Raw genomic sequence first — 26,303 nt, 5'->3', positions numbered from 1 at the left:
AAGCTGCTAAAAATACGCAAATTATATCACATATTTTAGCAACCGTAACCGTAGGAGTCAGTTTTTAGCAAAATTAAGCGTCCGTCCCTCACCATTTCCTTTTGAGTTAAAGCTATTTAAAAAAATGCGGCATTGCACCTTTTCGTGTAGGATTCTTAACTGACAGAGCCTTGCCAATTTCGAGAACCAAAAAATAATCTTTTATGGGACAAGGACGGGTAAAGAAAGGATTAACACAGATCTCAGATATAGATTTTGATAAACTTAGGCTAAATGAAAAATAAATAATTCTTTAGGTGCATCATTACTTTGAAACTACTTACAACATCACGAATATTTATCTGTAGCTGGAGTTTTGAGAATTAGGCTGACCACAGAGTTGGGTTTTAATCATCCTCACGGCGGTCAAATCGAAATAAAATGCAGCGAGAAAAGAACAAACAATCTACTCCTCTTGAAAATAATTCCATGCATGTCCGGCTACTGCAATAGCGAAAAAAGAACATCGTTAGCCTACTGGTAAATGCCTCTGGCCGATCAAAGACTGATAAAAGAGATCAATAGGTAAAGCGAGAAGTTTTATTTTACGACTTTAGAGATAATATTGGAAGTCATGAACCATGACCAACCAAATGTTCCCTTCGCGGGAAAAGTTTGACTGCACATAGCGTCCATGACAACGGAATCGAAGTGTCCAATCAGGGTTCAGAACAGAAATATCCAAGCTTCGCTTCCCATACTTCGTCGAGCGTGAATGCAAGATGGTGTACAGTTCAGCCTACAGACGGGCCTATAGAAAACCTCTGTGGGATGATTATGGTAAGGAAGAATTTATTAGTAAGTTGCAGTATAGGTCAGATCGAAGGTCAATAGAACATCGCCATCAGCCTTGGAGATGGGACAGCGAAAGTGAAGAAGAAGATATTGAAGAGATTCCGGCACACGATGGCAGTTATGATGGGGGACGCCGTCAGTTTCATCCAGACGAGAAAAAAGCTGATGAAAAACCGCCAAAGAACGCATGGGAAGAGGAGAAAGATTTCAAAGAGAACGATCATGCTGAAAGAGCCTTACCTTTGCCCGAAAGACTTAAGTTTGACGAAGCAGAGAAAGAAGAAAAACCAAAATATACGCGTTCTGCGGAGGACGCGAGACTAAACGAACGTGAGTCTCGCGGTGGCAGAGATCACAGGCGTAAACATCACAGATCGTCGGGAGATGAAAAGAAACAGCGATCACACTCGAATTCACCGGAAAAGGATCCAATCTCTAGGGATAGAAGAAAGAAAGCGCCCTTTCTCCCTTATGGAATGGCTAACGAAGGACCTGTAGACATGTGGAAAACTCATAATGTGCTGGCTTCACAGCCCGAGGCGAGTAAACAAATAAAGATTTAGTTAATTTTAAAAACAATGTTGTCGGTGGAATATTGTCGGGAGGTAATCATAGCAGTAACCTTTAGAGCATATAGTTTGACCTATTATGAGGCAAAATTGTTAGCAAATGAATCTTATGCGGAGATGTACGTCTTCAAATCCTCCATTGAGAGTTTGTTTCTTTTTGTTAATTAAGGAACTAATTTTTGGAGTGCAATGAATGTTAAATAATTTATTTAAGTGCTAATGGCGGAAAAAAGCTTCTTGTTGTACTTAACAATTTTGCTTCCAAGATCTAATGATCAAGTCTCTGTACTGTCTGCTCATTTTGGCCTTAAACATTTGGCATTAACCTAAGAAATCACCCATCAGTTGATCTAATTCCATCTTCTCCTCACCTTTTTTACTAAAAATGTACTAAAGTTCTATGGAGGAATTCTTTCATGATCCTGGGACTGAATGGGTTACTCTTACTAATATTCCATCCATTTTTTTCTTTCTTTCTTTTTTTTTTTTTTGGTTGCTTAATGTGAAGTAAATAACATTTAAGGGAGAGTAGTGTCAAAATTGTGTCTCACTGCTGTTTAAGCATGGGAAAGGTCTTCTGATTGGCTCTAAGTTGGCACCATTATTAGACAAGCATATGGAGGGAACTTTGAAAGATAAATCTGAGTTTGCAGGGCTTGTTTTTGCCTTGCATTCTGTTACTTTAACAAGTATTTGTTTTTATTAGGGGTAAGGGAAGTGGAATTGTTTATCATTATCATTGTTTACCATTGTTGGTCTGAAAATGATATTTTGCCTTGTGGCACCTTTTGGCCATAAAAACACCACCTTTTTGCCCATGGTTGTACATTACTTACTACTGAAAACATAATTCACAGCAAGATAATATAGGGATGTGTGATGTGCAATATTTAAGACAGGAAACACATTTAGGATATGCTACACGTACTTTAAGTGACTGTAATATATAGATTTAGCCAAGCCTAAAAGCGGAGCTCATATTTTTTTCCCGCATGTCTCAAGGGCATAACAGGTTGCCCCTGCCAGGACTAGAACCTGGGTCATCTGACTCGGAGCCCAGTGCACTGACCACTGGACTACTGAACAAAGCCGTGGCGTTGGCACACCCATGGTACAGTTGACCACGCATGTTAAAAGTAGCACCTTGTGTAGTCGTACGGTCATACATCCAAATTTTTTTGGCTTGATGGGTTACTACTATTTTGTATAATTATGGGGTTATGCTCTACGAGCTCCGCTATTACTAACCTATGTGTACACATTGAAACTCTCATTTCTGGTAAGCCTTTGATGCATCAGAGTGACTAGCATCTAATTTCTCCTCACAATTTTGCCTCAGAATCACTCATCATTAGGCCATGAGAATGAAAGAAATGATCACCAACCAAAGAAGCTCTTGAATTTTAAACAAATTCTCCTTTTTAGCACCTTTGGAAATGAGCACAGAATAGTACAAAGAATATGCCTATTGATCTTAACGGGTAAAGTAAAGTTAATCAAGTAAAGTATTAATGGCCATGTTCATTATTACTGATAATTTGTTTACTGGGTGGTTAAATAAGTTTTGAAACTCTTCCTTCAGGTGTATCCTGCTGCTCTTCGTGCACAGAAAAGAAGACAACAAGAGATTAAAAAGAAAGCTCAACTGCGAGAAGAAGCAGTAAAAAAGAAGGAAACACCAGCACATTTTGATGTGGATGTTGCATTTCCAAAAACCTGGTGGATGACAGAGTATCAGAGAAACTTTTGTAAAGAGGAAGATGTCAAGAGACACTTTTTGAGATAACATGTACTGTACATTAAATGACCAAGTGCTTGACTTTTGAGTACATGCCAACCATCATAGTCAAAAGTGTTTGTTCTTAATTTTAGAGAGTGGTAATTATCACAGCCATGTAGTACTACTTGTTCTCAAACTCATGAGTAATTCATGCTGAGAAAACAAAGGAAATTACAACCGTGAAAGAGGTTTGGATATGTGGTCTTAATTATCATAAAATTTGGTGAACTTTTGCTTTGATTTTCTTCAAGAATTATTAATGGTTTGAGAAGCTATATCAAACATTTGAAAGGGTGTTTCATCTGATATCCAAACATCTTGAAGTTGGTTAAAAAAAAAACTCAGCTGCACCTCATTTTTTCAACCACTTCTCAGTGTTTAGATATCAGATGAAACACTCTTCCTCATGTTTGATATTTTACATCAAGCAAGCTCAAGTACAAAGTTCATTTACTACAAAATATGATTCATAGATTTGAACATTTTTTTAGTGTATAGTTTTTTAGTCAAGTTTGTGCTTCAGTAGAGTGATCATTTTTTAACTAGATTAAAGCATAAAATACTGTGATGTAATCTCATGTGAATTGTGTTCAAATGTCTGTTACTCCTGTTGTACTGCATTGGGTATCCTTCCTGCTAATCTTCATGGAAAGTTTTGACAGGAGCATTTTTTACAACTGAGCTTCCATTTACAAATCTCACTGGTAAGGTAAGCTGGGATCTTCTCATAAGTTCTGTGAGTAGTTCCCTCTCTATTACCTCAGGCCTCTAATGGAAACTGTGTTTTTACCAAGTAGAGAGCATTTCTGAATCAGCAAAATCCCATGGCTGTGCATGAGGCAAAATACAGTAAGATTAATTAAGAGATTGCCCATACCATACCTCAGAAACTAACACAGTGTCCTCCTCCCCATTTTTTGTAGTAAAGTATATTGCCTCTTTACATGTAACATTAGTGTGTGAGGTTTCAAGGGAAAGGTTGTCTGATTTTAGCAAATCACTTTCACCTTAACCCTTAATTGACCCAAAAGGGACAAGCATCTAAGTTACCTTCCAATATCACCCATGAATTGCATATTAAAGTCTGGAAGATATGATCATCACCTAAAGAAGCTCTTGATTGTGAAACAAATTCTCCTAGTCACTCCCATTGGAAATCTACCAAACAGTGTAGAGAAAATACATCCTGATGTTGGGGTGTAAAGCTAAGGGTGAAATCCACTTGCACAGGTCAGTACACATGCCTTAACAAGTTATCAGGACAAACTTTTCTCCATGTAGTAGATTTGGAAATTTGTGAAATCCACACTACAGTACATCCTTACTGACAACAAATTCAATTTTTTTTGTGCTTAATTATTTACACTGAAAATAATAATAAGCAAAGTTGTGTTGCATACATACCACGGATCAATATCAGTATCTGGGCAACTGCCCATCTACCCCTCCCCTAACCCAATAACAGTCAATTTATAACAACTAAGGGTTAATGTTGGGTTATGGAAGGGGTAGGTGGGCAGTTGCCCAGGTACTGATATTGATCCCATACCAGTACCAAAATGATTACAGGTGGCAAGGTTATTCTCTATTACTGATTCTAAATGATTACTTTTGTGCTGGTTGTATTTAGAGCATCTGTGTGTTTGTAATATTAAAAATGCATGTCAGCCCCATTTCACATTTGCAGCTACACCAAAAGAAAGAAAAAAAAATCAGACCAAAAGTTCATCCACTCCTATACCACACATTTTATAACTGTTGCAACAGTGGCAAAATGTCAAGCATGTTCTGGGGTGGAAAACTTTTCTACCAAAATTGTTGGGAGTTTTTCTTTTCTCATGCATTCCATTTTTATTTCCACTATTTTATAAGATCTGTGGTCTTTGAAATTGCCCCATGTGATTCAATGAGCTTAATAACAGTTTTAGCCACTATCAAAATAATTTTAGAAAGTGACTCAATTTTTCTTCTCTGCTGAATCAGTCTTAAAGTAACAGTTAACAATTGAACCTCACAAAGTGTGTCTTCAGCCCACAAAGAAAGAAATAAAGAAAAAGAACACAGGCTAAAATATCTAAAAAACCAATATCAACTATATGCAGCAATAACTACTGCAGCAAGGCCAAATTTAGACAAGCAAAGAATTTGACCCAAGTTCACATTAACTAAGGTACATCCCTATCACACAATTTCTTTCCACACAGTTTTTAACCCTTTCACTCCCAGTAATGACCAAGACAGAATTTCTCCTAACAATATTATACAATCTCAAAGACAAGTGATGAGAATATAGAAAAATATCAGTTAGTAAATTATCACTGACTCAATACCAAATTCTCCAAACTAAGAATAAGCAATGTATGGCAGACAGTAAGGAGAATTACTAAAGAGATCATGGGGGTATAAGGATTAAAACAGTAAAGTGACTACACAGGCCAAAATGTGCTTATATATCACAAGTGGTAATTGAATAGATTCCATGTCGTGGATGAGAACACTCAAACAGTGTAGTGTGACATTTCCATTTTAAAAATGAAGACTGAAACTGCATAACAGTTTTTGAAAAAAAGACTAACTACAGTAACTTATAATATCAGAATCAGGTAAAGACATCTTTGGGTTGTTATCAATGAGCACTCTCTGAGTGCCTATTTAGGCTAACAATTTAACAATATGGAAATTTAATTCAATTTCCAGACATCAGTAACAAACTCATCCTTGACAAGTTCCTCAAAGGACAATGTTACAGTGCATGTACCAAAGCCACTACTACTAACTTAAGACAATCACAGGACCAAAAGGCTATTTCACAGGTGTTTTTTAAAAACTTAGCCCCTGAGGGTAACTAGCATCTAGTTTCTCCTAAAAGCAGCATTCCTGAATCAAACATCAAGGTAAAAAGACTAGAGGCTGGCTTTCACTTAGAAGGAGTAAGTGTCATAATCAGAATTACAGAGCATTACAATCAAGAGGAAATCGAACTGACTGGATAGGTTTTGAATTTGCTGCCACTTGAACTGGCCTTAAAGGAAATAATTGCCAACAAAACAAGGTTATGACTGCTAAAAAAATTATCTTTGTCAGTTCCACAAGAAACAACTAGAGAACTGTATGAAGAATAAGCATACTGATGTTAGAGAGTAAAGCATTTGTATGCAACAATTCAAACTCAGCATGCACTTTAAAAATGCTAGTTACTAGGGGCAATTTAGTAACTGTGCCTTTGTTTAACGTTTTTTTTGTTCAGCCATTGTCAGGTAATAACTGATACCAGTGTATTCTTCCATTTAAACTCTGGCAACCTACAGGCATGCAAGAATATATTATTCATTTGAAAGACATAGGATCACATAACACTGAAGCATCAACAGGAAAACAGAAAATATGTCAATTGTACAGTTGAACCTTGCTTAGCCAAACCTCCTTTATCCAGACCTCGATAATCTGGATTTCATTTTTCAGGACTCATCTCTCTGGTTCCATTTTTTGTGAATATTCATACCTAATATGTGAGATCTGTCACAACTTTTTCACATCTAACAAAGCAAATGTAATGCTATTCTATTAGTGGAGCTCCATGGAATGATAAAATTAGCAACATACACACAAAAGCAGCTTAAAACAAACTGATTTACATCATCATTTTATGTCATATAAGGTTGATGGTTAACTTTACTGTCTTTTTAAAAATTTTTGGAAAATTCAAAAGATGATGCACAGTGATTTATATGATACACACTCAGTTGTAGTCTTGGCTCCTTAAAATTCATATTTTACATCATCTGAACTTTTGATTATCCAAACTTTTCAGCCAAATCCCCACGACTCTGGATAATCAAGGTTTGCCTGTACTACTTTGCAGTGATTGGTTATATTTGAAAATGTTGCAACCTTTTCTTTTACATCCAACCCTCTGATTTGCCTTCACTGCCTTGGTGGCAATGTGTTTCAGTAAATGTAGAAGATCTGTAATTCTAAGTCTAAGACTGCAAGACTCATTGGCAGCTAAGCTGTACACATACTTATTACAAAATGTTAACAAGGAATCAGTAATCTATCTTTACTTAAGAGCAAAGGAGTATTCAATAATATCTTGTAGGTTTATGTGTTGTATTCACCATGCAGGATTATTTATCAAGCTTTTAAGGAGATGATTATGCACCCACTGCAATTACAAGTCTATCATACATCACTTTTTTTAAACCACAAAAGTCTTGTATTCAACTAACTATGCAGACTTAACAAGGTTTCTTTACTACTGTAGTAAGATTGGAATGAGATTGAGGTTAGCATGCACATTTCTGCCGTTCTTCCTGTCTCCCAGGCCGTATTGATCTTCGGAGTGATGGATCACCATACTGAATTCCTGAACCCATCCTGTCTGGGTCCAATTCACCTGTAGAACACAGCAAAGAAAAATTGTGTTCAGTTATTGACATTTCATGTACTAGTTGAAGACACGATTACCGGTAAGTGATAGAGTTTTCAAAAAACATTGTTGCATTATACACAATCACTTAAGCTAAACAAAATATTGTGGTTGTACCATCCATCAATGCAGTATTCATAATGATAAACTACTTAGAAGACTACAAGTTTAGTAGACAGGTAACATTCAGGTGAAGTCAGGAATGTCTTTGACAGAGTGTTAATAGGAGACTTGAGACCCAGGCAGGTGGTATACCACTCCAAAACAATCCCTGGGGAAAGGAGTTACCCTAAGCAACTGGGTGGTCCTCAGTGCTGACACCTAACCACTGTAGAGGTATGTAAGTCACCTACCAGTTTCAATTTTACTGAGGATGGTTCTTGAGCACTTTAAAAAGGCCTCTTCAACATTCTCTCCTGTAAGAGCACTTGTCTCTAGGAACATCAACTCTACATAGAGAAAAAAAAATCAGACAGTCAAAAAACAAAATTTTCTGGTAACCATTTGTCTAACAATGCAAACAATCTATTTCTTTTGAGCCTTATTCATTTTCCTCCATGTATTTACTGACCATTCTCTTGTGCAAATCTGCTAGCTTCCAGAAATGTGACTTCTCTGTCGCTATCCAGATCTTTCTTGTTACCGATGAGGATTATGACAATGTTTGGACTGGCAAGGGTTCTGGCATCTGTCAACCAGTTTGTCAGAGAGTTGTATGTTTCACGGCTGCAATCACAAGCAAAAAAAAGATACTATATGCAAAGGTAATTGTTTCTGCCAACAATTGCCTTGAAAAGAATAATATATCATTATTTTTTAGTGAAAAATAACTGCAGCCATAACTTCCACCCTAATGGGTTTACCAGAGTTAGAGGAATTTTTAAAACCTGACAAATTAAAAGATAATAGATCTCCTAATATCTTTTATAATTTTTTTTATTTTCATTTTTTTATTTTTGCAGTAATATTTCTAGTATAGATCATCATTCACTGTTTTTTTTTTGTTAAAGCTTTTTCTTACAGAAGGCCACAATGTCATCAGTTCCACTACTGTCACATGCTCCCCTCTTAAAATAAAGTCTATAGATTGATTGATTGTTTGATTGATTGATTGAATGATTGCCCAAGACAATATTGTAGCATGATGTAAGTTGCCCAATCTCAACTCTTTGACTCTGGTGTAAACTTTCCTTATAACATTCTTACAATATTCAGTAAACAGGTGATGAGAATACTCAGACTCATCAGGTAGAAGTTGTTGTCTTGATCTAACACCAAATTCTCATAACTTATTCACAAGAAATTGTGTAGCAGTTAGAAGGGAGAATCAACAATCAGATGTTGGGATTTAAAGAGTAAAAGAGATGGGAATAAAGGATTACTCCTCATAAATGGCTCTATGAGACCGGGACTACAAGCGTAACCCCTTCGCAAAACAAATTAAAAAAATTCAAAGAAAAAATATTGCAACACTCTTAAAACTCAGAGAATGGAGGCTGGTGGGTAGAGGTTCCAAGAGTTCAAGCAGCACTTGACGTCAGCAGGAACTTCCCTCCTGGGCCCAATTGTTTGAAGGCCAATTAGCACTAACCCAAGGTAAAATTTTAATCTGGGTTTCTTTATTGCTTTAGCCAAAAGCCTTTTTGGGATAATTTTCCATGTTCTTTTTAGTGCATCAAATAGTCATATTCCAGACAAAAATAAATTAGACTGAATTTTCTTTTAAAGCTTTCAGATCTGGCCCAGGAGTCCAGAGCAGTCAAGTTGTACATGAACCATTAGCCACTTGTCTCTCCAAGTGTTCCCCAAGTACCTCAGTCTGCATAATGAGGTTATTTACCTTGAAATGTCATAAACCAGAAGAGCTCCTGCTGCTCCTCTGTAATAACTCCTCGTCACAGACCTATCATCAAAATAACAAAAATGAAAAAGATGCTTTGAGGGAAAGAGAAAATTTTTGTGAAATGGAAAGAAGCCATATACTTTATTAGTGACCCCTAAGCCTTGTTCCGAGACAAAATTTTAATTCATCAAATATAGGAGTAACAATATTGCCTGAGGTAAATAGATTCCAGACTGGGCCAGCAAATTTTCTTGCTCTCTTGTCCATTAGGCCAAGTCCCAGCCAAAACATACTTTCAGTTCTCAGTGCTGTCAGGAATTTATTATCTTAGATCCCTGAAAATATGTAACCAACTGCCTGAAACAGAGCCAATGAATTTGCAATCTATATTATCAAACTGTAGATAAAAATGCAGGATGGCACTAAGTAAAACTGAAATCTTGGTTGACATCTATTGAGTATTGTTGAAACTGTTACAGATGAATATCTCCATATAAGAACTTATCCTTAAAGGTTGCTACATTTTACAATTGAAAGGAGAAATGGTATCTCTATTTTTGTTAAGCTCTGTTGCTCAAAATTGTGTTTAACTGTATGTTAACTGTACAACACAACAATATGTGTTACATATTTATTTCTTTAGAGAATTTTTCACCTATAATCTTTAAGGACAGGGTTCTCCCTAGTTTTCAGCACAACAGGTAAGGGACCTTTTCAAACCAGTAAAGCACATTTGCAGCTTCAGGTAGCTGGTGATCCGCAACTTTGTCATTGCCTAAAGCATACAGTACATCACGCTTATCAAAAATTCTCCATCGAAAAATTTATAATGTGAATGATACACCTTTAGGTTCAGAGGTTGAACAAAACAAAGTAAAATTTTGTTTTAAAGAATTATATTTGAGTATGCCCTTTCCAAACTGCTTATAACGTAAACTGGTCTCCCTTCGATTTGGGTGATATCTTTGGCATCACTTACATGGCATGTCACTGAAAAATCAGCAGTTGCATCAAATCAATTGCATCGCTATGAAATCGAATCACATTGAATAGCTGAATTCATGTTCTAATCATCTCAAATTCAGAACTTTTACGCTGTTGAGAGATTTTATTTTCAAGACTTCTTTCAAACCGTTGTCTGAAACACATTTCAAGTAGAATTTCCTGATGAAGAATAGCTTTGTCCCCACATGTTCATTATACATCTTACAATTGTAGAGCTGTCAAGGCGGTTATTTCTGGTAATTGGCTGCTTATCCATCACTAGTATGTAATCTTTGTTTTGTTTACCCCTAAAATTCTTGTAAAGCTTACCAGCCACTCTTCATGACCTCTTGTTACTGGACAGAAACGACAGCATTGTTTGCTGCTGTTTCATCGTGGAAACTGAACAATGAAACAACACCACATTTGCACATGCAGAGAACTGACAAATGTTATGAGATTTAGCTGAAAGCCCGCAAAAAATCACTCTTGCTTCGAAATTCAAAAGATACCAGTCAGTTTTAGCTAACTAAAGCACACATAGATCTCAAATAGTGCACACTGGCTGCTTGTTATTACGCTTTCTTAGCAGATTAGCTCACCAAAAATGTGTATTTTTTAAGGGTTCTGAGCATTTGCAGAGAGTAATAAGTGCTCTTACAAGTGGTAGGAGTAAACAACTGGTTACCACCTGATAAGGAGAACCCTGTAAGGCTGAAACTGATTTTGTGAACGAACTTTGCCATAGTCACTTAAATGATAAGTTATCAACTTTTCCCACAAAAACAGAATTAAAAAACAAGATGTGGAAAGGCTATAGGATTTTGACTAATTTTAGCCATGTACAGCTAATGCCAAAAAAAAGGAAAAACACTTGCTTAAAATTGATTCGAAAACGTATGCATATCTCTTGAAGGAAGTAGAAAGTCATACACTGCACAAGCTAACAGGGATTTGAATAAATATTAGAAATTCGAAATCGTAGCGATAAAAATTTGAAGGATGTGGAAAATCATACACTGCACTGGCTAACAGAAGCTTGGATAAATTTACCTGAATCTTTCCTGTCCAGCTGTGTCCCAAATTTGCAACTTCACAGACTTGCCACCAACATTGACTACCTTGGAGCCGAATTCTACACCAATAGTGTGGCTGGAGTCTTGCTTGACTGCCAAACATACGAACAATTTTAAGATGAACATACAAACGAGTGCAAGCAAGAGACAAAAATCCAAAACAACAGAGAAACAAAAAAAATAAGCTCATCAAAGCAAAAGGAGTCAAGTAATTCAAATCTGCAAAACGTATCAATATCGACGTGTTATGTAAAAAAAAATATGCAACTTGGCATCTTTCAGGTGCACTGTGTTTTATTTGACACAAATAACGTTGTAACTTACATTTCCCCTCTATAAATTGATGTAGAATGCACGACTTTCCTGTACCAGCGCTGCCGATCACCAAAAACTTAAATAGGAAATCTGCGGGAAAAATAATAAAACAAAACAGTTTAAATTTCTTAAAATTGTGCTGACTAGCGATCGACTAAACATCATTTGGCTGGGAACAGCTACACTCACGCAACGAAAACACAGCTGATTAACAAAGTGCTATTTTCTGAAATATTAAGAAGTAATTTCTGCTTTACCATAGTTCTCTGACATGTTTCCAGCTGCTTGAAAACGAAAAATTTATGAGTTGAAGGAATTGTTCATCACAAAATGTCCGCTAAGTTGAAAATTTCCCAGGATTCTACATTGCTAAACGGAAAGAAGTTGTCATATTCCTCTAGGGCAGGCTAGGGAATATCTTGACATCGATTAACTTCATCACATATTTCTATTCAAGTGGACAAATATTTTAGTTGAAAATATCAAAATATATATTCCCCACGACTGATAATAACTTTAATTGAATTATACGTTAATTCTAAGAATTTATGCCCAAAAAACTTTGTTACTTACCCCTCCCTGTCAAAGGCCATTCCTCCCCATGAGTATGCGCAATCGGAAATTGCGCGGCCATTTTAGAAGTTATAAAAACGTTCGTAGTTCAATTTCAAATTACGCGTGATAAATTTCGCGTGATATGGAAGTGCGGCAAAGTGGCAGTAAGTTCAACGAGAAGCCCTTGATTGGACTATTGCAGTTGCATCCTTCAATGTTTTAATATTCTTTTAATAATGCTCGTTTTTAAAGGTAGTGACGAGACAATGACACAGACCCAGGAAGATTCGCACGATTTGGATTCAAAGTTATTGGGTCCTGTTCCAATTGTTGTGGCCACAGAAACCCACACCTTTAAGCTCGCCGAGAAGGCTTTGGAAGATATCTTGCTCGATGAAAGTGTTAGAGACAAGAAGGTCGCTGTAGTATCCGTTGCCGGTGCATTCAGGAAAGGAAAATCGTTTTTACTGGATTTCTTTCTCCGGTATTTAGACAGAGAGGTACGCAGTCTGTGATTCATGTACGTGTTTTGGCAAATTTTTGTACATTTTAGTCGGTGACAACTTCATCAAACATCAGAATAAATGGCTAACATAACAGTGGCTGATACACAGCATTGAAAAGTTATTTCTTGGTTGACATAGGCTTAATATAAAACCAGAGAAATCGGAGATTTAATGCGTTTCCCAAAATTTGAATTATTTAGTGTAAGAAACGCCGTTTGTGTTGATACAGGTGGAAAACAAAGGAGTCTTTCAACGCGTTTTCGAGACAATTTTTTTGGTTTGTTTCATGAAAATGTCTTGAGAAGGATTCGCTTTGTTTATGTCAGATATCATATCTTTTACATGTGTGTAAAACTTTATTTATTGATTATAGAGTAATCTATATTAGATCCCTAGCAATTTAGTTATGCTTACTTTGTTAAGTTTGTGCAAGCAAGGTCTGTGTAGCTGTGCATGAATTTCCTTTTGGGGGAAATTTATTTTCATTTTGGTTTCATGTTATACCATACTAAGCTGAAATGAAATAAGACACCACTTGTTGAAGGATTAATGAGGTTAATACTACTATTTTACATGTACAGTCAAGCCTGCACAGATATTTAAGATTAATTTAGTCATGAAACTCTGTATGTCAATGTGTACTTTGTACTGTCTAAAAGACATTTACCTGCACATGAAATTTCATCAGCAATAGATTACAATACTTACAGACAAGGAGGTAAAATAACCTAAGCCTGTATTTCCAAGGAATGGTAGGGAAGAAGGAGAAAAATAAAGCATACTTCTTTGGTTTTCCATTTTCTCAATTTTGAGGTGTACTTAAGTGTGTGTTAACCCTTTAACTCCCATGAGTGACCAAGACAGAATTTCTCCCTACAATATGGATACAATATCAACCAGATAAGTGATGAGAATAAAGAAAAATATAAATTTGGGGTTAATTAGTTGTTCCAATACTAAATTCACTGAACTAACATCATAAGAATTGTATGTTTGACAGTAAGGAGAGTTAGAAATTTGATCTGGGAGTTAAAGGGTAGTTAAGGGGGGAAAGATTACATTTAGTCTACAGAGCCAAAAACTGTGGTCATTATTAGATCTTTTTGGTTCAGCCACCCCATTTTTCCTCTTTTTGTTCAAGGCACCATGTTTAATTCTTTCAATTCTTCATTTAAATGAACTATTTTGGTGGCTCGCTGTAGTTGACACAGTTTAATTGTAGTAGTTAATCTCAGACATTAACATCTCTTTGGTTAATTAGGGAGCTCAAGATTGGATTGGAGGAGAGAATGAAGCCTTGAAGGGTTTTTCTTGGAAAGGGGGGTCTGAGCGTGATACCACTGGCATCCTTCTGTGGAGTAAGCCATATATAAAAAAGCTCCCCAATGGAGAAGAGGTTTGTTTGAAATGCTTATTTTTATCCCTTGCCTGTAAAGATCTGAGAGTCACTTTTCCTTGCTAATGCCTTTGGTTTGTCTGTCTTTGAGCATTAGAAAAGTTGTTCTCATCATATTAATGCAGAGTTTCCACTAGTTTTGATAATTAAGAGTCCTTGGGACCCCCAGTTCCAAAAAGTTGGGGTCCTTTTAGCATTTTAGGGGTCCCCTGCCTTTAACTTAAATTTGATTTTATAGTTTTTAACAGAGAGGTAAAATGAAGACTAGGTGGTAACACAATAAAGCTTTAATTTTGGAATAGTATGCTCATGTTTCTTAATACCAACAGTTCTAGTATTAGTTTTCTAGTAAGAGTCTCACCTTGTCTTAGTTTACAATATATGCTTAGGGTTAGGGATAAATAATAATTTTAATAAAAATACTCATAATTAAATGTAGTAATGATGTGAGAAATACATGTGACATACATATCAAGTCACAGTCAAGTGTCTTTCTACTGTTTTACTTTCTTCTTTTATTCATTTCATAGAATTTCTTTGTTGCTCTATCACAAACACTTTCCTTGTAGATCTACATGTGTTTTGGATGCATAAGGAACATACATCTTACATCCAATTGCACTTGGGAACATTTTATTTCTCAAAGCCTCATGAATGTGATTTTGTGCCAAAAACCCTCTTTCACAAGGCACAGAAGTGAGAGGAATTGTTTGAAAAACTTGTGCTAGGGTTACAAATGAAGGGAATATGTCTTCGTAAACACCTGGCTTTGCAAGAATTTCACACAGTTCATGAGGTTTGTCCTTGTTACTATTAAGAAAGTACTTAAACTGGATAAATGAATTTGCTTTATCAGCATCAATTAGACTCTCTTCTTCAGATGTATTAGTATATCCCTCAGTTAGTCTTTCTAGATTCTTGGTACCATGATTTCAAATTCCAGCTGCTATGCTGTGTAATTCGGCAGGGTTGAGAATGGGATTGAAACCTTTAGGTACTTGCACATCTTTTTCAGGAAATCTCTCGTTTACTTCGGCAATGCTGTTGTCAATGGAATTGTCCTTGATTCCATTGAAACAATTTTTTGTGCCAGATTGAAGTCTTTGGTTCCTTTGTGTTCACAATCACTTGTGTCCATGTGGGACAGCAGCTCCTCCAAATACTCACCAGGATTTTCTTTTATGTCTTTGATTGTGACACAGTTGCTACTAGTATTGATTGCATTTGATCAATGTCAATCATGTCCTTGTGAAAGACTTTGCTGCACTGATAACACCAAGTACATCAAGAAGGAAGCAAGTAGTTGTAATTAAAACAAAAGATTTCATTTTTTTAAAACCATACCCCTAGCTTTGCCTGCCCCATCATTGTTGCTAGATATTGCTTCATGATCCAGAGACAATATTAACAGTGTCAAGACAGAATAAATGGCCTCCACAGCTTTCTTAAGTTGACAGTCACTGTACCTGAGTAGGTTTCTTGAAACGTTGAACCTTTTGATTCATTAGGTTCTTTAATTCCTTGAGCTTGTTGTACCCAACAGCAGAATATTCAAAGAAATTGTAGATGCTTTTTACTATTTCTTCATAGCTAACCAGATAAGGGGCAGCCTTGGAAGCCCAGTGTGCAACTAAGGGCAGTTTGTGAGCAACACACCAAACGGAAACTGTTTTGGCATTTACCCTTTGCAGTCATACAGCAAACCATTGTGACAACCTGCCATCTGTTCCCAACCCAGAAAGCTTTTTCACTGGAATGTTGTTTGAATTAAGATAATTCAAAACTGCAGAATAGATGGTCTCTGCTTTACCATCCTTAAACTCAAAATTAGCAGCAAATTCAATCTTGGCTTTTCTCAGAACAAGTATCTTGAAAAATAAAACCAACTTTTTCTGAACTGCTATGTCAAGACTTTCATCCAACCTCAAGTCAACTAAAGGACTGTGTTTGATTCTCTATAGGGCATCTTCAATGCACACTTCAGAAATACAGTGTTGTAACTCAGCAGCAGTAGAGTTATGTTTAAATCCCATCACTTTTCTTCAGATCCGAGCAACCATTGATGATCTGTGAAGTAAGAATCAACACCACACATAAACAATTAGTAAACAAGAAAAAAGTTTCGAGTGGATTACCTGTCTCTTAAATGAAATCAATAGTCTTAACTAACCTGAAAATCAATCAGGGCATTGAATTTCTTGTCAGGAATTTCCTCTTTTCCCATGACAAAAGCTGTTCTTACTTGAACCTTCAATGCTGTGCTTGCCTTCTCTTGAACATGATGCACAACAGTCTCATGAGATCTTCTCTGTTTTATGATATTCATGGCTAGGATGTGGTAATTACCAGACTGATGTTGTGTCAGACTTGAGCGCTGGAAATTATTTGCTCCATGCACAAAACTTTGCAATGGTTCAGGTTGACAGCCATATGCATCGAGACAAACTTTATACTTTGTTTGTTTTTTTTAGGACCATCTAGGACAAAATTTGTGTTTCTTCCCTTAGGTATCATCCCCCAGAACTGTATCACTTTCAGGTTTCCTCTTTTGAGTATCAAATATATTGAATAAACTCTTTTGATTAGACATGCCTTTGACTTTGTCAAAATGGCAGGTCATAGGAAATGTAATGATGATCACAGTGATTTTTGGGTGGGGCCTGCCACACCCAGTCTCCTAACTAGTCGGAACTTTTTTCCTTCATTCCAAGGACACATTAGTAAATACTGCGCATCCTTTTCATTTTTTGTTTGTATAAAACGCACATCTGTGTATTGATGGGAACTCTGTTAATGATGGATTCTGTAACAGGTGAAGCATTCTCCTTTATTTGTATCACCTTTTTACTTGACTTTGCATCAACAATGGTTCATTTGTGTTTCACAAGATTTCATATCTTACTTTTCTCTTCAGCTTAAGATGTAGCTTAGAATTAAATACAGAGTGAGTGTGAAGCTCAGTACTCAAAACCAGTTTTCATCATCTGATTAAACCTCTAGAAAACTCTGTGTTCTTACTGATCTTCACATTCTGGAACAAACCATAACCAATTATTTCTTCATGTTTTGATCAAGTGCAGTTGGATAATTTGTTAGTATTATTTTTTCTTGGGATAACTACTGTTTAGTGTTTAGTGGCATATCAAAAGGTTGGAATACAAACCAAAAAAATACTTTGCAAGCAGCTCACACTCTAATGGCTGACTTTGTTGGTGGAGGTTTCAAAATCATTTTATCATTTGCTCTCTTCTCATTTTGATCATGTGTTTCTCTTGGACATTTATTGCAATCTGTTGAATGTTTCCGTTAAGGGAAATATTTGATGAAAATATTTTCCTTGTGGATAGATTTTTTACTTATCAGCCTTAAAAAATCAGATTAAGTGTGAGGGAAACTGCTGGAAGTTTAGTATGTACTTATTAATTGAGTGTGTGGGTCAGACAAGAAAGTATTTGGCTCTTTATCATGACGCACAGACATCACCACACCAAGTCCTTATATCATGAGCTAAATATTTTCTGGTTGAGCCTACCCTTTCCTTCTTTCTTCAACTTATCATCTTTGTGGTCATACAGCTTTGCTTATACCATGAAGTACAGTTATCAAAACTGGACTTTTTAACAATTTATTTTGAAAAATATATGAAGTTGTTCTCTTCCAACAGATTGCTGTTCTACTGATGGACACTCAGGGTTCATTTGACAGCTCATCAACAGTAAAAGACTGTGCAACAATATTTGCACTCAGCACAATGACCAGTTCTATCCAGGTGTGTTGGTTTCACTCATTGAGGAGTGCATATACCATAGGCTTGTGAATGATGGCAAATTCAATTGCAGAATTACTGACATTATACAGCCATATAGCTTTCAGAAATTTGCTCATATCTTTTTTTTTTTTTTTTTTTAATTGCCAAGATCGGCATAATCATTATGGGGAATTAGCTTTGAAGATCTGGAATTTATCTTGATGGAGTTTTTGCTTGTAAAGCAGGTGTTAACTTTTTGAAACTCTGAGAACTTCTCCCTGTAATATCAATATGATATACAATAAACAGAATACTCAAACTTATCAGGTAGAAGTTTTATCTTGATCTACCACCAAGTTCTCAAGTGATTATGGTGCATAGTTATTTTGTTGTATATCCTGCATGTGTTAAATTCTTTCTGCATTCTAATTGACTATTTTGATTTCTCTTTACCTGTAGATTTACAATTTAACACATAATATACAAGAAGATGATCTTCAACATCTCCAGGTACATTTAAATTTTGTCGTGTGTTTTAATTTATGTCTAAATGTCTGGCTGTCATGATGATTAGTGAGCAATGAAACTGGAAATAAGCTGTTGCTTAGACATTGTACATAGTGAATTTTGTGATCTGTTGATCAGTTCTGAAACTATTGCAAATTGGTTGAACAATTCCAGGGTAATACCAAGCATAAGTCTGAGTCATTAGAAATGATTTCCATACTATTCAAGCTGAAGTTATCAGTAGTGATTCAAAGTATTCTCTGTTTTCAATTTTAGTGAGTTTACACAGGTGTATGTTCCAATGTAATGCAACTTTCCCAAGACTCCATTTGCGATTTCTTGTGATATCTTTTCAAATACTTTTTATACATAATTTGAGTTTTGGGTGTGGCTTATCTGTGAGTGCAGCCCTTGACCAGTGCTTACTGTAATAACCACATCAGTGGGTGGGAGGCTCAGGCTAAGTGGTGATTGTGCTTAAACAAAGGGTGTAGTCGTTAGAATTGAGGAACTGGCTGGATTATCATGTTGTGTCCAATGAAGAGCATTGAGTTTTGTGGGAGAACTGACCAAATGGATGGGCAATAGATTAACTTTGCATTTAAGTTCCTTTTTGCAATTGAAACTGGCATGAACTCTGGAAGTTATGTACCACTTGACCTTGTAGACTTCACTTTTTTTTCCCTCAACTACTTTGGTAGGTAATAGTTTTGATATAAACAGTTCCTCTTGTCCCTCTCAGAAAGCAGATTTGCATAAGACATTTTTTCCTTTACTACCTGTATTCCTGAGTTTTATGTTTTTGTTTTTGTGCAGCTTTTTACAGAGTATGGCAAACTGGCAATGGAAGAAAGTGATATAAAGCCATTTCAAGTGAGAAAACTGCTTTGATTTATTTACCTAATGCATGAATGACCAATAAAAATGTTATGCCTGTGATTTTAGTGAATATTGATTGTGTAACAGGAAATTGTGATAAAATGTTTTCCCACTTAAAGAGCTAATTAAGAAAGAACATTGGCTTCGAAATTCATTGAAAAACAGCAAGAATGATTAAGACCAATTATAGGTTGTTTCTTTTCATCACTATTGTATGTATATAATTAATCATTAGGATGTTAGCCATTCCAAAAATAATTGTGGATGACGGTGCTATCTCTCTCTGATAAACATGCTTCAAATTGGCAAAATTTTCTTATTCTTGTCCAAAAGTGCCTGTTCTACACTCAGGTGTTTCAATAACGTTTTGTCATGAGTAGCTGCTGATGTTGTAATAGGCGGCTGTGCCCGGAAAAAGGGCCATTAGGCGAAGCCCAAACATGGTCGCTTGCTGGTAGGCTGAAAAGACGGCGGCAAGTGATCTTACAAAGGGCGGTAGACTGTCAGTATCCGGGTTTTATTGAAACCACTGGAAATCCTATGAAACAAATTGACGATAATGTTCCCCCAGTGAACCATGTGACCTCCCCCAAAAAAAGTTATCCTCCCCTCTCTCCCCTCCCTCAGGAGATAAACAATAACTGGTCCCTTTGTTAAATTTTCATATAAGTAGATCCCTCCTTTTCGGCGAAGTCCGTTGCAGAGTCGAAGAGCAGGTCGCCTCACTCATGAAGTTCCCGCGGCACATCGACATCATCTACGAGCTACCCGCAGTGCGCTAATATAATTTTTCCTCCACAGATTATTTTTTGACTCGCGCAACGGACTTCGCGGAAAAGGAGGGACTGCTCGTAGTCTGTCAGGGAGGGGTCGTTGTGCATTTTTACCCTCATCTGGTTTTTCAGTACCAAAGGGTTACATTTCTGAATTATCCTATTTTTCCAGAAACTGATGTTTCTGATTCGAGATTGGAGCTTTCCTTATGAACAACCTTACGGAGCTGAAGGTGGAAACAATCTTTTAGAGAAGCGTCTTCTTACGACAGAAAAACAGCATTCTGAACTGATTCAAGTGAGGAAGCACATTAAGTCATGCTTCAGTGACATTGGTTGTTTTTTGATGCCACATCCTGGCATGAAAGTGGCCACAAATCCCACATTTGATGGCAGTCTGAGAGGTTGGTACTGGTTAGGATTACATTTAGGTACTTAAAAGGCAAACCAAAAAGACATGGTGGAACAAGAGATCTTATGGGCAGAACAATACCTCAGCGTGTGCGTTTAAAATCTTTGTACATTTCTTAGCCGTCCTCATCAAAACAAAACTGGGATCTCACCAAAATTTGGATGATCTGAGAACGGAAACTCCGACGGCAAATAATTCATTTTCCAATTGGAAACTCAACGCTGCTAACATACATTTACGTTATGCCGAAGTTGAGGTTTGTCGCTTTAAGAGACGGTAAAAAATTTCTACCATTCACCAAATTCAATTTAGAAATAGGAAATAGAGATTTTTTTTAATCGTCGTGTTCCTTGCCGTCCTAACTGCCGATGGTCCCTATTGAACAGTCTTCATGCAAATAAAAAGAGACTTTTCTCCAAATATTGGCACCAGTAGAAATCCAATTGCTAAAATTTAACCTCGCAAGAAATCTGCATTGTGCGCTTTTCGATTGAATGTCATGAAACCAAAACCATAAGTTATCAAAACAGCCGATTAGAAGAAAGGAAACTACCTTTAGGAACCAACGAGAACTCGAAGGATAAAAAAACAACCAAACTGCCTAAGCGGGCGACCGTGATTGGTTTTAGTTCTGGATCTGATTGGTTGAGGGAGAGGCGCGAGGTTGCTGGACCAATCACAGAGCGAAGTAAAGCAAAAGCCAAGCCCGGAGTACTTTGATACTTCATTGAAATTGCTCTATATATGATTACCAACTGAACCCGAAATGCCTAAGTTGAACAACAGTTCTAAACTGATTTGTCATAACTGACTTATGCTGCTCCAATAACATCACGTTAAAATTGGCCAACCAATTAATTTCACGAGCCTGACTGACCACGCGGCTGAAAAACAACTCCTCGCTTCACTCTTGGAAAATAGCCTCTGGGCAGATGGTCGGAAAGTCAATAATTGGCAGAATTACTCGCACCTGGATGATCGGGAAATTGGGGTTAGGAGGAAAGTTGCTTTATTAGTCTACCACACAGTGATGAGGGGAATCGTTCGCGTTATTTTATTGTTCTGGGAATTTTTCTACGACACAATTGTCTGTGATTGACCAAATGTTTTGACTTGTTCTTTAGAAATTGAAGACGAATTTAAAGAGCAGTTACGAAAACTGACCCCATCAGTGCTTTCCTCTGAAAACCTTGTTGTTAAAAGTATCAATGGTGGAAAGGTGACATGCAGAGGGCTGTTGGAGTATTTTAAGGTTAGGGGAAATTACAGAATTGTGTCACTGGGCCTCTTTTATGTGAAGCCTTTAAGCTGGCGACCCATAAGGCGATTTCATACGCCGATCGTCACCGAAAATCGTGAGTGAATTTCTCGTAAGCGTTTATTTCACGCTGCTAAAAAATTCCCCGAAACGAAGCATGCAGCCCAGTGAATTGACGGCAAGAGTATGTCTAACTGAAATTCTTGTGTAGTTTTTGCAATTTAAATAGCTTGTGTCTTTTGCAAGATTCACTCGCGCTTAACTTGACAAAGTAATCTGCTTCATTCATCTACTGTCAGAACGAAAATCGCGAGGAAATCTTTTTATGACAACGATTGTATTGTTTTTAATTATTTTTGATGGTATATTTTATAAACACTAATATTTATTGTAAAATTCTAATATTGCGTGTGTTAACGTTAGTTTTTTGCAACTTTCATATAGCATTAATTGGATGTAACTTTGATATAACATTCAAATTATGAAACTTTTACATAACACTAATTTTATGCATTTTTTATATGAGATTTATGTAACTGCGCTCAGGGCTCCTATGGATAACAGGTTGCTTTCCAAGCACCTGAAAGAACAAACCTGAGTCTTTAGATTAAATAAAGGCGTCTGTCGTCTGTGCTTCTGTCTGCTTCATTTACCTGCTCTCAGAACGGAAGGGCTAGCACTCGAAGCGTCTGCGAAGAAACTCCTTTACGGTCGGTAATGAACATTATTGACTCAAAATTATCTGATTATTTCTGTCTGTCTGTTCGTTTCAACAGGCATATATGAAGATCTTCCAAGGTGAAGAACTACCGCAACCAAAGTCTATGTTGCTGGTAAGTTTTCTGTCAGTGAATAGCGAGGTTTTAGCGAGTGACACTGGCACAGAAAAGAGACATAAATTCTATTTATTTTTTCTTATTATTATTTATTTTTACTTTTCTTTCAGGCCACAGCTGAAGCGAACAACCTTGCAGCTCTGGCAATCTCGAAAGACTCTTACTCAAAACAGATGGAACATGTGAGTTGAAATACTTGAAAGAAAATTCGATTTATGCCGTTGACAGTAGGTCGACTCTGCCTTCGTCAGTGTAGTGTTTCTGCAATCTAAGAGGTAAAACGCAGCGTTTCAAATGCAGGCGGTGTATCGTCAAGTTCAGTTACAATTGTAAACAGAGACAAGGTTGGGTCGACGAAAGGGAAAAGCGCAGATTCCTGGACGTAGGAGAAGATTCTCTAATTTTTCATTTTCATTTTCCAAGATTTCAATATATCTTACGTAATTTCCTTTATTTCTTCTTCTCAGCTGTGTGGTGGCGACACGCCCTACTTAGCGCCGCATGAACTCGAAAAGAAACACCAACAGGTGATGGAAAACTCGTTAACGATGTTTCACGGCACTCGGAAGATGGGAGGTAGTGAATTTAGCCAGGAGTACGCCGAAAGACTTAGGAAGGAGATCGAAGAAGCATTTGGGAACTTTGTTAAACTTAACGACGGCAAAAACATCTTTAATGCTGCCCGCACTCCGGCCGTCTTCTTCACGCTAGTGGTTATGGGATACTTTTTCTCTAGTGTGTTCGGCTCGATTGGATTGGTGGCGTTTGCGCGCATGTGCAATCTGGTGATATGGTCTGGTCTGTTAGCTATTATTGTGTGGTCCTACATTCGATTCAGTGGGGAGTTCAGAGAATGTGGAGCCAAGCTGGATCACATGGCAGAAGTTATTTGGGACGAGGTAAGGCAACAAAATTAAGAATACCGGAAATCGAGGAGGAACTACACGCATGTTCAGAGTTGTCAACAAGAGTCGGTAGCCGGCCAAAAACGTTGGCCAATCTGCCTTCTTTAGCTGAGTGAAAGACCTGGATATGTAGCTTATGTAATGAATCATATAGTAAGGGTCGGTTACATCAACAGTGTGTAGCCGTTGTGTAACAAAATCGCGCTCTATGCCATCTTCAATTTGCCAAAACATTTATGTGAATATTTGTTTGTGTGGTCAGTGTCAAGAGAGCCGAAAGCTCATAGTGGAAGGGCATTTATTTAATTAAATCAACCCCCTCAAAGAGAATACCTAGGTTCAATGCTTGCGTAAACCCGCGGTTTGGGTTAGACCTCGTGTAAATAGCCTGCCCTGACTCTTTTACTTTGAATTTATAACATGAAATTTTCCTTTCTTGGACTTCCCTTGTAAATTGGTTGAAAGAATTGGTGCTTTATCGAGACACCACCCTCTTACTGACAAGTTTGTCTCATCTCATCGCATGTTTGCGGGAAAATGTTTAGACAATGTTGAGAGAAGATACACACAAATAGCTTCTCCGTACTGAAGGGTTAACCGTTATTTGTCATTATTATTTACTTTTCAGGCATTTATGCCAGCATATAATGCTGCATTTCAACGCGGTGTGCAAGCAGTGATAACGTCACAGACACAATCATCCAAGAAAACGAAATGATTGAAAAAAAAATCTATGATATAAAATCGAATATTAAAGCAGCTCGACTCACGGGAAGTTCAACTGCTCTTACAGACTATGCTCTCGCAACTACAAAGAGTAATTATTGCGAATAAGTTAATCACCAGTTACGAAAAACTTGGAGATATTTTGATTTTTGTCACAAAATAGACCTTTTGAGCGGTTTCTAGTTGGGTGTTGAAACATCAACAAAACAATCTTTTTTCTTTTCATTAACCCATGTAAGTGGACTCAAAGTTGATTTAATTCGTTTGCGCTCAAGCTGAACTGCGACTAAACTGGGGTGGAGACGTAGTCACATACTTTGGTTGGTTGGTTTGTTTGTTTAAATTAACTCATGAAGTAATTTTGGCACGCGATTGAAAACCGCTTGATAGGGGAAGGGTACAGGAAATGCCACAATTTTATCAGTAACTGTTGCAAAGTTTCATGACCTCATTAATTAGTGACACTTTGCAGTCTGTATGTCCAGTCCTCAATTGCTTTTGAACAACTAGCTTTTCCCAGGATGGCTATGGTGCTATGATAACAGTATGAATTTTTTTCTTGCCCTCACTGGGATTTTCCGAATACTGCTCGGCTCATTGCGGAACGCATTCGTAAAAGGTTGCGGCTTACAGGAATTTCCGAAGCCGTCATTGGATATGGAAATTGTTTCAGTGAATTTCCAAAATCTTTTGCGTCAGTACTTTTTTGCTGATGGAAACTAAAATTATTTGAACAGTCAGACGACTTGTAAATAACGAAAATTGTTGGTGGAGAAAAAAAATTAACGTTGACCGTGTCGAGGGATTTAGAAATGACACTTTTGGAGAGGGGTGGTTTCAAACTGGCATTTAAACCTAGCACTTTTAAGTTTCTAATAACGCAATGTAAAATAATTTGCTTGACTCAAATATGTATTTACTTCAGATGGTTAGGAGTCTCTGGAAAATAAAACTCTTTATGCAACAGCAGCCTGATACTTCTCGTTGAGTAACCCAGAACTGGGCTGTACGTGTTTGAAGGACAGCTAGAGCTGTTGGGGCATCAGTTTGCTATATTACCTTTAAGAGTTAAATAGAATTAAACCGAAAAATAACAGAAATTATTGGTGATCGAGATTTCTTATCCACCCCTGAACACGTGGAACCAACATACTAACACAGCTGTTGCATGTAACGTATTTAGTATGATGTATATATATGATATGTTTTCTGGCCACCGGTCTTTAGGCCGCCTAGTTTGTAATGAATAGAATGCAATTTGTGGCGTTTCCCGCGCATGTTACTGCAGCTGATTCATCTATGGAAAAAATTGGGAATTGCTTCGCGGACAGAATGAAAGATGAAAAGCAGAATGCGAGCTCCTTAAATCGAAACTTATTTCATTTCAACAGGCTGTGTGCAAATTTTGAGTAAATGTTATTTGCACCCATTTTGGTATTGCGAAGTTTCTTTTGTATGTCAAATTTTGTGTTTGTCTTAATTTCCAATTTATTTTTTCATTTTGTGTACCCCTTAGTAAATCTTTCCATACTTAAAGAGAAGTTTTTAATTTCTCCAAGGGTTAACGTTAACTACATCAAAAATTTAGCGGAAGAACTTTCGCTGGTAGTCCTGGTTCCATCACTTCGTTTCACGTCCGAGCGGCAAATTATTTCACGAGGACAAAGCGTTCGCAGTACGTAACTCTACAAACTGTTTTCAACTTTTCAGCCAAGAGTACCACGATTTCGTGCAATAAAAGTGTGAGCTGTGTAACAGATTTTTGTTTATCTATTGACTTCTTTTATTGCTAACAATTGCAAGCTTCGAAAAAACTTTCTCCTCACGATAATGAAGTCAATACATTTCTAAGGGTTTTTGTTTTCGTTAGTATTCACTGGATAGAATAAAATCACTCCACAAATTCCTATGGAAGCAAAGGAGTGCAAGAATTAATTAGAATGAAATAAATCAAACAGGAAGACGTTGGCTA

At 37.0% G+C, this 26,303-nt stretch overlaps 4 protein-coding genes across 4 annotated transcripts in view; 2 read left to right on the top strand and 2 right to left on the bottom strand.

Moving 5' to 3' along the window:
* Nucleotides 1-26,303, bottom strand: part of LOC131792380 (uncharacterized) — a 273,486-nt gene that overhangs the window by 24,196 nt on the left and 222,987 nt on the right. The window lies entirely within an intron of this gene.
* On the top strand, nt 604-3,756 carry LOC131792391 (uncharacterized). The gene is made up of 2 exons (XM_059109757.2): nt 604-1,373; nt 2,986-3,756. Exons 1-2 carry the CDS (start codon nt 762-764, stop codon nt 3,187-3,189), a joined length of 816 nt encoding a protein of 271 aa, XP_058965740.2. The 5' UTR covers nt 604-761; the 3' UTR covers nt 3,190-3,756.
* On the bottom strand, nt 5,848-12,183 carry LOC131792392 (ras-related protein Rab-4B). The gene is made up of 7 exons (XM_059109759.2): nt 12,088-12,183; nt 11,840-11,920; nt 11,493-11,607; nt 9,453-9,515; nt 8,184-8,338; nt 7,966-8,061; nt 5,848-7,579 (listed from the first exon to the last, which is right to left on the bottom strand). Exons 1-7 carry the CDS (start codon nt 12,101-12,103, stop codon nt 7,470-7,472), a joined length of 636 nt encoding a protein of 211 aa, XP_058965742.1. The 5' UTR covers nt 12,104-12,183; the 3' UTR covers nt 5,848-7,469.
* LOC131792402 (atlastin-1-like) lies at nt 12,448-25,794 on the top strand. Its single transcript, XM_059109770.2, has 12 exons — nt 12,448-12,549; nt 12,638-12,885; nt 14,153-14,287; nt 17,952-18,056; nt 18,495-18,545; nt 19,359-19,415; nt 20,367-20,598; nt 21,731-21,858; nt 22,641-22,697; nt 22,811-22,882; nt 23,168-23,599; nt 24,234-25,794. Exons 1-12 carry the CDS (start codon nt 12,528-12,530, stop codon nt 24,321-24,323), a joined length of 1,629 nt encoding a protein of 542 aa, XP_058965753.2. The 5' UTR covers nt 12,448-12,527; the 3' UTR covers nt 24,324-25,794.

Source organism: Pocillopora verrucosa, chromosome 7 (genome assembly GCF_036669915.1).
Source record: "Pocillopora verrucosa isolate sample1 chromosome 7, ASM3666991v2, whole genome shotgun sequence".
Classification (NCBI taxonomy): domain Eukaryota; kingdom Metazoa; phylum Cnidaria; class Anthozoa; order Scleractinia; family Pocilloporidae; genus Pocillopora; species Pocillopora verrucosa.
Note: the sequence above shows the minus strand (reverse complement) of the source record. Positions and strands in the feature narration are given on the sequence as shown.

Bases quoted from the DNA above. Each gene is read 5' to 3' on its own strand.
- LOC131792392 (XM_059109759.2), bottom strand. The intron at 8,339-9,452 runs GTAAATAACCTC...TTGTGATTGCAG, and splicing joins CTGGTTTATGACATTTCAAG to CCGTGAAACATACAACTCTC. The intron at 7,580-7,965 runs GTAGGTGACTTA...TGTGTTCTACAG, and splicing joins CCTCAGTAAAATTGAAACTG to GTGAATTGGACCCAGACAGG.
- LOC131792402 (XM_059109770.2), top strand. From the start codon at position 12,528: ATGGAAGTGCGGCAAAGTGGCA. The intron at 19,416-20,366 runs GTGAGAAAACTG...CTATTTTTCCAG, and splicing joins GTGATATAAAGCCATTTCAA to AAACTGATGTTTCTGATTCG. The intron at 21,859-22,640 runs GTTAGGGGAAAT...TCGTTTCAACAG, and splicing joins GGCTGTTGGAGTATTTTAAG to GCATATATGAAGATCTTCCA.
- LOC131792391 (XM_059109757.2), top strand. From the start codon at position 762: ATGGTGTACAGTTCAGCCTACAGACGGGCCTATAGAAAACCTCTGTGG. The intron at 1,374-2,985 runs GCGAGTAAACAA...CTCTTCCTTCAG, and splicing joins TGCTGGCTTCACAGCCCGAG to GTGTATCCTGCTGCTCTTCG.